Genomic DNA, 13600 nt, shown 5'->3' with positions numbered 1-13600 from the left:
CCACTCCCTGCATCGTATTATGGATTACCATCCTTAAATCAGAGAAATCATTTGGCATTTGGTTTTTTGGGATTGGCTAATTTCACTTAGCATTATATTCTCCAGCTTGATTCATTTACCTGCAAATGCCATGATTTTATTCTTTTAATGCTGAATAATATTCCACTGTGTATACATACCACTTTAGGTATTCAATAATATATATATATATATATACTATTACTTATCAAGGAGGAGCTGAAAGAAAAGGCCAAGATAGAAGATGAGAAAAAAGATGAAGAAAAAGAAGACCCTAAAGGAATTCCTGAATTTTGGTTGACTGTTTTTAAGAATGTTGACTTGCTCAGTGACATGGTTCAGGTAATTTTAGTCATAAAAATACCAGTTTACCTGCTAGGGTAAACATTTGAATTTTATATGGTTCTGGTGATTGTTCTCTTTAAAGGCTTGTTTTTTTGAAGTAGCAGTCATCCATAGAAGGAAAATTACAGTTTTGATGAGTGTAATCTTTCAAATATTAGATAATGAAAAAGATCTCATTAATAATTGATCAGTATTGACCGGGCACTTTCTCATACCTTCTTTATTTTGCTTAATTTTGAGATAGCAAATGGGAGGGAATCTTAATTGCAATTGTATTGCTGTCAAGACCTTTCAGTCTGAAATCAGAACAATTTCAAGTGAAATTTGCATTTTAAAGGAATACTGTAAGGGTGTGTTTAACTTATTCATAATTGTCTTATTCTCTGGAAAACCAATACAGATATTACTTTTTTGGGAAATATTGCTTCTCAAGCATTTCTTTGAACCCCTACTGTCTGTATTATAGTACTTGTTGCCATGTCTTTTGGTTGTTGGAAGTCATGTGAAGAAAAAAATGGTCTCAATATAATGACCGCTTACTGCATTTATACTTTAACAAAAAGAAAAGGAAAAAGCAGCTAGTAAAGGCAGCAGTTATAATCAAGAAACATGTTTAAAGCAGAGATGCCTTATTTAGATTTGGTATTGTATTTTTTAGACTATTTAGCTTGTATGATGATTTGTCTCTGTTTAGTCACTTTTTCTATACCAGTGGAAATAGAACTATAGTATAAAGTGGCTTCAGTATAGGCCATAATCTGGAGAGTCCTAAGGTTTATAATTGTCATATAAAACTTTGCTGTGAAAGATATTACATCCTAGCTAGGGTTCATGTAGTAACAGAACACAGATCCAGAAATGCCATGTTAGATACTCATTTTTATTATTATTTTAATTTGAAGGAACATGACGAACCTATTCTGAAGCACTTGAAAGATATTAAAGTGAAGTTCTCAGATGCTGGCCAGCCTATGGTAAAAGAACTTTGAAATATTTTCAATTTTGTAACATATGCTAACAGGTAGATGAAAGAAAGTTTTTAAAATTAGGTGCCATTCAAGAGTTAGAGATAGAGGTGAGACGGAACTGATAACTTGTTACTCTTAATTGTAGTAAATATTTGGATATTGCCATTGTTTATGCTGTTTTCCTTTTCCTTTCCCATCCTATGAATTTCCACTTGTTTTTAAAATACAGTTAATGATCCTGGATTAAAGTGGATTAAAAAAAATAATGGCAAGGTAATATTAATAAGTAAATACTTAGTCATTAAAAATCATGTGCATAGGAATTTCATAAAATGTATGATATTAGAGGGTCCCTTCTCCTCCTCGAGAAAAGATTAGCTAACAATCTCTCCTAAAAATTGGCAATATTATAACTATAGGCTATAGATTGTTAAGGTTGAGCTTTTACTAGTGTCAAATTCTAGTCTCATTTAAAAGCCTATTTTGGGAGAGGTTTAGAAAAAAGGGGGACTTGGTCAGACCGGAAGTGTGATAGTTGTAAATTGAAACTATATTCATTTTATTTGTGCCTTGTTTTGCTTTTAATATTATGTTTCAAAATTAGGAAAACATTTAAAATTTTGTATATGCTTATTAAAAACCATAGATTAAGCTGGGTGCTGTGGTGCATGCCTGTAATCCCAGTGGTTCAGGAGTAGGCAGGAGTATTGCGAGTTCAAAGCCAGCCTCAGCAAAAGCAAGGTGCTAAGCAACTCAGTGAGACCCTGTCTCTAGATGAAAATACAAAATAGGGTGGGGGATGTGGCTCAGAGGTTGAGTGCCCCTAAGTTCTATCTTGAGTACCCCCACCCCCCAAAAAAATACACTAAACCATAGATTAAGCTATTTACTTATGCACTGAAATTCACAGTGTAAGAGTTAAATTAATTTTTATGCTTTTTTTTTTTTTTTTTAAGAGTTTTATCTTAGAATTTCACTTTGAACCCAATGAATATTTCACAAATGAAGTGTTGACAAAGACATACAGGATGAGGTCAGAACCAGACGATTCTGATCCTTTTTCTTTTGATGGACCCGAAATTATGGGTTGTACAGGGTAAGTTAATTTTACTACTTTCACAGTGTTTGTTTTAGTTAGCGATTTTCAATGCTGTGACTCAAAACCTGACAAGAACAGCTTTAGAGGAGGAAAAGTTTTTAGGACTGTCAGTTTCCGAGGTCTCAGTCTATAGACAGCTAACACCATTCCTTGGGGCTTGAAGACAGGCAGCACATCACTGAGGAGGGGAGCAGCTCACATGACAATCAGAAAGCAGAGAGACTCCACTTGCCAGATATGAAATATATGCCCCAAAGGCACATCCCTAGGGATCTACCTCTGCCAGCCACACTGTATTGGTTTTCACATTCCACCCAGTTAATTGCACCAGGGGATTAATTCACTGATTAGGTTAGGGCTCTCATAACCATTCTTCTCTAAGCTTTCTTGCATTGTCTTACATGAGCTTTGGGGGGACATCTCACATCCAGACCATAATAATGTTATATCTCTTTGTTGTACTTATTATTTGTGATATTTGGTATTTCTATTGTGTGTACTTGATACATACATATGTGTGTTATTTATTGCCAAACATTTCAGTACAATGTTTTGTTCAATTTTCCTACGATTTATTTTTTGCCATGACAACAACACATTTCTCTGCAAAGGAGTGCACTATTATCTTTATTATACTGTGTTTTTGTAATTGTAAGTATATTTTAAAAATGTTTAGAAATTAAATGTCTCATTATGCTGTATAGAAAGCATTTAATAAGCCAATTATCTTCTCTCAAATTCGATATTAAAATAGAACAGTTCTAAAAAATTCAAAGTGTGCTGTTTCCTCCTTTGTTTTGTTAGGTGCCAGATAGATTGGAAAAAAGGAAAGAATGTCACTTTGAAAACCATTAAGAAGAAGCAGAAACACAAGGGACGAGGGACAGTTCGTACCGTGACTAAAACAGTTTCCAATGATTCTTTCTTTAATTTTTTTGCCCCTCCTGAAGGTAAGTAGAGGTTCAGTTTCGATATTGGCGACTATTTTATTATGAAATTTGTTTAGTTTCTTACTCATTTGCATTTCTTTTTCTCAAATTTTCAGTTCCTGACAGTGGAGATCTGGTAAGTTTAATTTTTATTGAGCAGTTTATTACATATACATATAAAAGTAAAGCATTGGTCATCAAAAGTGGACAGTGGGATGGTCACTGCTAGCATTTGTTTTAGACAGTTTTTTTCTTTCTATTAGGGATTTAATTTTTAAAACTCTTTCTTAATGAAAGCAGAATGCATTCTATTATGAAAATTTTTTTGTTTGTTATGCCAATGGATATATGATTTCATATGGTGACTATATGTGGCCTGTGGCTAAGAACCAAAAATGTATACAAAATGATCTAATGAAAACCGTGAATAAGTCCTTACAGGCAGGGTAGGCCAGTTAATGTTTTGAATTTGCTTTTCTGTTGACCATGTGTTTGAATTTAAATTAATTGAGATAGTTTTAAATAGTTTTATGTGTGTAGGAAAGTTAATTTGAATACTTTAGAACTGGAATACTCTTGACTGAGGCATAAGCCATATTGCAAATGGCAAAAAGTATTTCTGTCTCAAAAGAATATTAACTGGCCTACTAAAAACATCCTTTATAGGACAAACAATGGGAAGGTAAATCGAGTGTGTGAATTTTAGTAAGAACTACTTAGGAGCATTAAAAGAGCTTCACACTATTTTTATATCAGTTGATGGCTTGAAGTTTGTCTTCAAGTGCAGTTTTAGTATATTACTAAATATTGATGGCAAAACCAGTCTTATAAGAAATCTCCATTTAGGATTTCTTCATAGTCCTCCATGTTTGCCCCTTCCCAGTACATTTTTGTTTATCAGTGTATGTTATCTTGATGGCTTAATAAACTTTTTTTTTTTTAATTCATTGGTAAGTATCTAAACGTAAATGAGATCTAAGAAATTTTCTCAATCATGTCAGTCATTTGTGTACTGTGTTTTGCTATTAAATAGAAATCCAAGATTGACTTGACTTGGTTTATTGTCTTTATTAAGTAGGACTCTGTAACTCCTCATTTGCAATAATGACTTAAAACCTTACAGCTGCATGGATACTGTCCCTTAGGAAGTGTTAAGTGATATTCTGTGGTCTCTTATGTCCTTTTATTTATCATATACTTAATGTTGTTACTTATGAAAGCATGAGATTTTTTTTCTTATTTTTTTCAGTAATATTTTCAAAGGAAAAAGTGATAACCAGTTTTAAATTCTATTTGCCATAACTATTCTTAGCATGAACACTAGTCTGCTAACTTATTTTAGTTTTTATTAAAATTCTATAAACCTAGCACATGTAGATGACTACTTATGAGCTAATTTAAATTATTTAAAGTATTTTTTAAAAAGTAGAAAATAAAGTTGGCCTTTAAAAAAAAAAAAAAAATTGTGGTGCTCAGGATTAAACCCAGGACTTTACACATGCTGGGCAATTGCTCTACCACTGATTTTGTTTGAATCTTACATATGCCGAACTAAGTTACAGCTTATTCTTAAATTTTGTGCTTTTCTTTAAAAAAAAAAAATAGGATGATGATGCTGAAGCTATTCTTGCTGCAGACTTTGAAATTGGTCACTTTTTACGTGAGCGTATAATCCCGAGATCAGTGTTATACTTCACTGGAGAAGCTATTGAAGATGATGATGATGATGTGAGTAAATTTGAGTCCTGCAATGAAATAGTTTGGTGTGAGTATGAGAGTCAGAATTAGCAGGAAATTAGATTTAATTTTTTTTAAAGGGATATAGAATAATTCAAAATGAGGCTAATAACTGATTATCCTATAGATCTTTTCCTAGTTTTGTTTTTTTGGTACTGGGGATTTAACCCAGGGCACTCTATCTCAGAGTTATATCCCTTTTTATTATGTTTTGAGTCAGGGTCTTGCTAAGTTGCTGAGGGTTTTCAAGGCTGGCTTTGAACTTGAGATCCTCCTGCCTCAGCCTCTCCTGAGTTTTAAAAATATTGTTCTTGCCTTTTCCATGTAGAGCAGCTAGGACTTCTTTGGTGTTTTAAGATAACATAGAATTTTTCTCTAAGAAAATATTACATGATGCTAACAGATAAAATTAGGCTACCCTTTAATGTTTTGGATTTTTTTTTTTTTTTTTGCTAATAGGTTTTAGGCTTTTTTTTTTTTTTTTGCAATGTATTTCACACCTCAATACAGGCTAGTAATTACAGTAATAATTGTCTGATAGCACCGAACTGATTTCCCAAAGCTAATATATGATTAGCTTAATCATTCACTGTAAGAGAAAGCTCTCCCCCCTTTTAGATATAAAAGGTGTTGAAAATGATGGCTGTTACTGATGGTATTCTCAAGTGTTTTATTCATCCACACTTAATCACGTTTTCTCTTTTCAGTATGATGAAGAAGGTGAAGAAGCGGATGAGGTAATGTTTACCAAATGAGCAAACAATTCTCTGTGTTTAAGACATTGAGAAGCAAATTGAGTGATTTATGTATTTCTTTGCTATACAATCATTATGTGATTTGGGATAAATTTTGGAAAGTATGATTTTAGAATTCTACAGCCAAACAATGTATGTATAAGGTTTCAATAAATAAATTGTAAAACTCAGCAACATTTTTTTTTATTTCAAATAATTTTGTTCTGCTGCAGGGTTATCAGCTCTTTGAAGAAGTCAAAAGCTGCAGTAAACTTTTTCAACGTTGGCTGCAGTAAATCTTTTCAATAAAAGCTGTCTGGATGTCTCAAGTTGTGTTGGGAAATTTTTCATAATAGAAGCTTTCAGATTAAATTGCATTATCACCAAACTCTGTAATCATGAAAATCTGTTGACCCATAGAGTAACTTGTATTAAATTTTGTATTAAAATTTCCCTACGTTATGAGCCAATTTTTCCTACTATATACCTACTTCATGGATGCATTTTGAACTTTAATATAGGAAGGGGAAGAAGAAGGAGATGAGGAAAATGATCCAGACTATGACTCGAAGGTGAGCAGAATTAGTGGTGTTTTCTGTTTAATTTGTGGCAGGCTAAAGTAAGATTATGAAGTTTAATTTTCTTCATTACAGTCAATAATATAAAACCCCATTGTCTGTGTAACTTTTATTTTTCCCCTTTTCTAATTCCTGCTGTCATTTCATATGGTTCACATAAAACTTCAGAGCACCTTTCCTTGAGAAGCATTATTTTTGGTTCTTTGTATTTTTTTTTATATTTTTCTGCCAAGTAAACCCTACAATTTTATTTTAATGGCACATTATTTGGGGCTTTTACTTATTTTTCAGTTTTTAAGTGTTAAAATTTAATTTGTTTTTATATGTTTTCCCTCCAAAGAAAATCTTATAAACAAAGGTCAATTTTAAGAGATCTGAGTGCAAGAATGCTTGGAAAATGGTGACCAGTACTATTTGTTAGATTCTTGCAACCACCATTATTCTTAGGAATGATCTGAAAGTTTGAGTCATTCATTCCTAGGAATTGAATTTGTCATATCCCAAATAATGGTAAATTACCAGAGATTATTTAAAATGTAGGATCTGTTCATTCATTTGCTTGATGTTAAAAAGTATTCATAGAGCACTTCAACATAAGCAAGCAAGAGGCTAATTTAAAATCAAGTTAAATAAATCTTGATAGGTATAAATGGATCTTAATATGTAAATATGAATGGAATTAGTATCTTCAAATACAAAAAAAGGCAAAAAATAAATGATAATATGATTGACAAATTGGTTATATTTTTAAGATTATTAGTGTGTCTCATTGAGTTAATTCTGCAATGTGAAATTTGGAGTTTATTTTAGCATTTCAACAATTTGTTAATATTTGATAATATAACTTGCCATAGTTGTCCTATGCCTTTTTTTAATTTGGCAAATTTTTTACAAAAGTAAGATGCTGTGATAAGGTAGTTAGTTACTATTTAAAATGCATTAAAGCAGGTAGAAATTAGATTGACTTGTTGTTTTCCTTTAACAGAAGGATCAAAACCCAGCAGAGTGCAAGCAACAGTGAAGCAGGATGTATGTGGCCTTGAGGATAACCTGCACTGTAATAGCCTATACACAACTATTATTTACTTACAGCCTTATGTTTTTGTATTTTCTTGGTAGACTCAATAATTTTTTTTTTTAAAAGGAAAGGAATTGGTATTTTAAAGACAAATTTGTTCTACCTAGCATTTTAACTATAGCTTTTCTGTTATATCTGTTGAATGCACAAATTCTCACGCATGTTCATTCATTGCTGCAGTTTGGTTCTTCTGGAATATTTGTATCATGTAGCTATTGGAATACAACTATAAAAATTAACAACTGTTAAATTAAGCTAAATGTTTTTTGTTTGCTAATTTTTTTTTCCTGAAGAACCAAAGTAGTTTTCAGCTGGTAGTAAGAGTGACTTTTAAGTCTGCTTGCAAAGTTGTGCTTTTCATTTATTTGTTACAGAAATGTAGTGAATTTTTACTAATATAACTCATCATTTGAGAGAAGAAAAAAACCCATAACATAACAAACATGGTTAAGAATTTCCAGTAAGACCAAACTCAATAACTGTTAGGTTTCCTTAAAATTATACTTCATTAATAATCCTAACTCATAATTTGGTTATTGGTTATCACAGGGAGGTGAATAAAATAATTTTCAGAAGGTTATTAACCTGATAAAGTGTACTTGTAATTTTAACTTCCATTAACTAAGCATCTTTTCTTTGTGGTAGGATCTACCTTCTGCTTTCCTGGAAAGGATGAATTTACATCATTTGACGAGCCTATTTCAAGTTTTTGTTGTTTGTTTGCTTGTTTTTGTTTTTGCAGCCTAAAATAAAAATGTCAAATATAATTTTAGTTCTCACAAGATAATGTCTTAATTTTGTACTAATTCAGGTTAGACCAGAGGCTTGGATTAAGGGTTGTGCCCAGTTGACCATTTATTGAAGGAAAGCATGCCAGCTTCATAAGCAAGTGGAAGGGGGGAAAAAAAAAGACTCTTAATGATGTGATATAGTTTTAAAAAGCAAAAAAGTTAAATTTTATTTCCTTTGGGCTAGAACCAAAGCCCTAAGCCTGTATGGTTTATTCTAATTCTTATTGCTTTAGTATGTCATTTACCCATGCTTCTGTTTACTGTGTATTAAAATGGGTAGTACTGTTTACTTAACTACCTCACAGATGTGTTAAGGCATATTAAGTTAAATTTCATGAATTGTTTCTCAGCCTTGTTAAAAGCTTAAAAATTTGGGCCTGTTTTGTACCACAAGTGTGATATTTGGCTTTTTTTTTTTTTTTTTTTTTTTTTTTCATACCAGGCTTCCATAATAAACTGGAAAATGAAGTGAAAACACTTCTCTTCTGGATCTGGCCAGACAACACTCTTTCAGATCTGTGCATGGCCCCTATTTTAATGAAAATTGGATGGGATGAGTGAACTATTCAGTAGGTCCAAGAATTTTTTTCCAGAGTATCAGATGACCATACTGTAACAAAATACTATAGAGATCATGGGACTAAAGTGGTAATAAGACCACTTGGGGAAGGGGAATGCAATTAAATTTGAGACTATAGAGCCACATTTAAAATACCTCAGGCTTATTACTGTTAATTTTTGGGGGGTGAACTTTTGGTCTGACAGTGAGGGTGAACTAAATGAATTGTAACAACAGGAGGGTTTGAGTTTCTGCTGTTAATAAAATTACATTAAGTTCACTTTTAGAAGTAATAGTTTTCTTTTGAAAATTTAGTATTAAGGTTTTAGAATGTGAAGACATTTTATTATTTGTATAGAATTATCCATGCCTTTTCCTGAGATTTTTAACTAACTACTGGAAATCCTTAACCAATTATAATAGTTTTTTTTCCTTCATTTTCAAAATGATTTTGATTGCTTTGACTTAGATAGTCTGTAATTTTTTTTTAACCACAATCTAAACACAAGCTTTTTCTGAATTTAAAAATTTTGATCTAAAGATAGAATCCCATTTTTAATGAATTGAAAGAAGCAACAAAATCACTATTTTTGTTTTATTCCTTAGGAAACAGCTATGCCAAAGTGAAAAGATAGTAATACTTCATCTTGTTAAATAATCGGTGTGGTCTGCACAGGAATTGTTTTCTTTATAAAATTGGAGTTTCAGGGAATGTCAGTGTTCATTTATGCCATTTCTTAAGTTCCAAAGTGGTTCTATTCCATTCTAGAAATTTGAAATATGTAATTTGAAATCCTTAATAAAACTTGGAATTAATTTTATAAAATATACTGGTGATATTTGGATTTTTTAAAAACACATGAATATACTTTTTTAAACATTGGAAAACAGATGTCTAGATCAGGCTGTTCTGTGCTTAGTCCGCTGTGACCTGTAAATCTGTAACAGAGCCACCTCCCTAGTCCTGTTAGAGTTAATTTGAAAACTAGAAAGGAATTCCATAATTCTGACAGATTTTATTGAAAATGTAGCTACAGATACTTTTGAGACACTTCAGATTTTCTTTTTACGTGCTTAATTTTTGGTTTCCACTAACCAATTCACTATCAAGTTAGTTCTCTTTTTTTTTTTTTTCCTATTAGAAATGGTAAAATCCCATATAGTCACCTATTAAAAAGCTTATAAGACCTGTCATTTTATGGTCATTCAAGTATGACAAGCAGAGAAAGAGTTGATTAGTCGTTAGTTTAACCTGGATGTCTGAAAGTCACATCTGTGTAATTTCTTATTCTTTTATATAGGTTTAGTGAAGCAGTATTTGTAATACTCTTATCTAGATGTGAAAATATCTTAATTATTGGAATTGGTGAGTTGGTACCTAAGAAAAATGGGATTCTACCTCTATTTCCTTTTGAGCTCATTTAACAACAAACATGAAAGGGAGACATTATCTTTGGTAGAAATATTTTTATTTTTCTGTGAATTTAGGTTAACATATAACTGATGTATGATAAGGCCCCTAGATAACTGGATTAACAGTGTTTATTACTGCTGCTTGTAAGACAGTATGAATTTGTGGATTTATCTGAGTTACTATTTAAATTATTAAAAATGAAGATAAAAACTAGATTGTTTGTGAAAACCTTATGCCATGCAGAAATGTTAAACTAATGAAAATATCCTTTGCTTTGATTTCAAGGCTTGGTTTAAAATTTGAGTCCATTTATGGATTTAGTCTTAGAAAGGTTTTTAGCCTTTTATTTTTGACTAAGCCAAGCCAAATGTTATTTTAAAATTATGGAACAAGTAGTTAAGTATAAGTTCTCTGTAGGAACTTTAGAAAAGAAATAGATATGTAATTCAGTTTTTTAAAAAATCTGCATTGTAATATACTTGAGTGCGATTTTGTTTTGAAAAATTAGTGTTCATAATTAGGTAATTTACCACTTAAAAGCACTAAGTAAATGTGATAATGGTGAAATAATACTGAAATTAACTTAATATAGATGTATACTGGTAGTTTTGTATACTGAATTAAAAATCCAGATATTAAAATATAAACTGGATTTAAAAAAAAAAAAAAAAAAAGGTTCTTGGACTGATTAAGATTCACCTGACCACCATGTAATTTTGGAGAAATGGGAACATTCTTAGTGTATGAAATTACTTTCTTTAAGGAGGAGTGTTCATCCATAGGAAATTTTTAAATTTATGTACTTGGAACAGTATACTGTGTATCTTGTGTTTCTTCCATTTGACATTCTGCTGTACTTTCAAATTTATCAGTTAAATAAGTTTAATGGCTAAAATTCTTTGGTATAAAACAAGGGGAGGGGCTGGGGTTGTGGCTTAGTGGTAGACTGCTCACCTAGCACTTGTGAGGCATTGCGTTCGATCCTCAGCACCACATAAAAATAAATAAAAAGGTATTTTAAAAAAAGACACAAGGGTATAACAATTTAGAAATAAATTGCTGGCAGGAGATAAGTCATCTTATTTAAAAAATTTTCATATTAGAAATAGCATTCATAGCTTTTGTTGATCTTTTAATTACCTGTTTTGATTTTTATTATTTCAGAACTTTGTAGTATTGCTTCAAATAAAACCAGGGCTTTTTAATTTCTCATGTTTTACACCTAAAAGAAGGAGGAGGAGGAATTGGCAATAAGCACTTCAAAATGCAAATGCCAGAAGTTAACAGATTTAATGACATTTCCATGATAAAGTTAGCCAGTTGTTGCTTTAAAAAATTTAGTGAGGTTATTCTGGTTTTTGCTAGAATACTCAAAAATTGTGTAAGTACTTTTAGCAGAGATTTCAAGAATGAGTAGAATTTTGTAAAGTGCAGTTCAGGTGGAGGAATCAAAAATGTGATGATTGTGTAATCCTTCCATTGGAAGGCAAGAACATTCGAAGTCTACCCCAAGGTATATATGACCCCAGAGTCATATATAAGAAATTGAAAAGTAGGTAAACGGATATAAGGAAGGGGTGAAGAAGTTGTGAAAAAGGTGGGATTCCAGAGCTGTTAAACTTGGAATCCATCAAGAAATTTTTCTCCCTATCTGCAGTGAATCTCCTTAGTCAAGTTCCAGATTGATATTTCAGGTTCTCTTTGATTAATGATGTGAATTACTTTTCCTCTAACTTTGAAATTATAATAGTTGAAAGAATTCTTGTATATTCTTAACTTTTGTTGAGTATTCTCATATGCATGGATATATACTATTTATTTCCTGACGTGTTTGACAGAAAGCTGCAGATATAATAAACCATTTACCTCCTCAACACTGTATTTTCCTTGGTATGGAGGCTTATTTTAATTAGTAGTTAATCAAAATTGGCAAGTCTTATACTATCACAATTAATTTTGATGTTTTTATTGTCTCAGATTCAACGATTGGTATCCTGTGTGCTTTTGATACATCGGGTTTTGAGTATGTGCATACTTTATGGCTAAGAAAGATTTTAGGAGCATCATTGGCTTTTTCTTTTCCAGTCCTGGAATGTGCCATTTCTTTAAGAATCTGTTCCTTACAGTGGACAATGTTATTTAGAATGCAGGTCCTGGATGTGCTTGTTTCTGGGGTGTTTCTTTAGCCCCTTTCAGATGAAAAACTTAGAAATTGTACATCAAATGCTTTGAAATTCAATCCAATACTTAATATTTGTCCAAGTCTTATCAAGTCTATATTTGTAACTACCTTCAAATAAGTGAAATTGACTGATCCAATAAGATATTATAGATGAAGTTATTCTATAGGAATAAAACATGATGAATAAAAATGGGAAAGATGGAATTTTAGATTTAAACCTTAAGTCCCTGAACAAATGTCTAAAGTACTTATGGAACCTATCTATCCATCTATGTGAGAATTTAGTAAATGTGATTTCTAAACATGATAATGCTTAGAATTTTGTTGAAATCACTTTGTAAATTGACTTTGGAGAGAATTTCAGAACTAGTTGAGGTTTTTTTGTTACTGTTTTTAAAGGTCTTGCTTAGGTAACAGGTGTCTTGATATGCTGATCCTACATCTAAACTTATGCCCCTATTTTGAAAAGTTTTTTTCATGTTTGCTATGGAAAAAAAAGTAAAAAAGAAAAAGCATTTGTAGCATTTAACTCAGCTTTTAAATTTGGAAAATCTCATTTCATTCCTTTTTAAAAATACCTGTTTTTATATATTGGAATATTTTCTTTGACCATTGGGTGGTATCCAGAAACAATCTAGGTTAAAAACTAAATGAAATCTGACTCGATTTATCATGTTTCATGCTTTTATTATTAGCCTATCTTCACCCTAATATTTGCCAGTGTTCCTGGACATTGAGGATTTTTTCTGAGATATGTATCTATCTTGACATCAGATGGAATTTTAGACTTTGATTATGCCAGTCTTACAAGTTTTAAAAGTGGAGGCCGAGTCTGTTTCTGCTATTAGCTGGCTTGTTGAACCTAGAACCTTTAGAGTGAATTGGAAGGCAACCACTCAGCCCATCCAACCTGCATTTGCACAGTTTGAGCAGTTTGTCTATATTTCCTTTCACTTTCTACCACCGGGCTTTTGCCCATAAGTTTTATTATTTTGACACATAATTTTTTTCTTTGATTCAGTACCTACCTTTTTTGGTTCTTCAGTTCTGAACTGACTCTACCAGTTCATGACATATTCCAGAGATGCTTACTTACTAATGGATCTCCCAATTTTACATCACTGAACTTAAACATGAAAGGTTTATTTATCTGGACTCTTGGCAATGT

The 13600-nt window shown here is 31.7% G+C and overlaps 1 protein-coding gene across 6 annotated transcripts in view; it reads left to right on the top strand.

Moving 5' to 3' along the window:
• Positions 1–9664, top strand: part of Nap1l1 (nucleosome assembly protein 1 like 1) — a 33168-nt gene extending 23504 nt beyond the window's left edge. For 2 of the 6 annotated variants that reach the window (XM_076854884.2, XM_076854888.1), the window contains 10 exons: positions 232–360; positions 1266–1337; positions 2288–2427; positions 3235–3380; positions 3476–3495; positions 4965–5087; positions 5804–5833; positions 6352–6402; positions 7394–7465; positions 8132–8806. In XM_076854884.2, the coding sequence (XP_076710999.1) occupies positions 232–360; positions 1266–1337; positions 2288–2427; positions 3235–3380; positions 3476–3495; positions 4965–5087; positions 5804–5833; positions 6352–6402; positions 7394–7429 (747 nt within the window). In that variant the 3' untranslated portion in view covers positions 7430–7465; positions 8132–8806. Of the gene's footprint in view, positions 1–231; positions 361–1265; positions 1338–2287; positions 2428–3234; positions 3381–3475; positions 3496–4964; positions 5088–5803; positions 5834–6063; positions 6403–7393; positions 7466–8131 lie in introns of those variants that run through there. The other 4 variants (XM_076854887.1, XM_076854885.1, XM_076854886.1 and 1 more) reach the window with 4 other exon arrangements.
• Positions 9665–13600: the final 3936 nt, after the last annotated feature.

This window comes from Callospermophilus lateralis, chromosome 4 (assembly GCF_048772815.1).
Source record: "Callospermophilus lateralis isolate mCalLat2 chromosome 4, mCalLat2.hap1, whole genome shotgun sequence".
Classification (NCBI taxonomy): domain Eukaryota; kingdom Metazoa; phylum Chordata; class Mammalia; order Rodentia; family Sciuridae; genus Callospermophilus; species Callospermophilus lateralis.
Note: the sequence above shows the minus strand (reverse complement) of the source record. Positions and strands in the feature narration are given on the sequence as shown.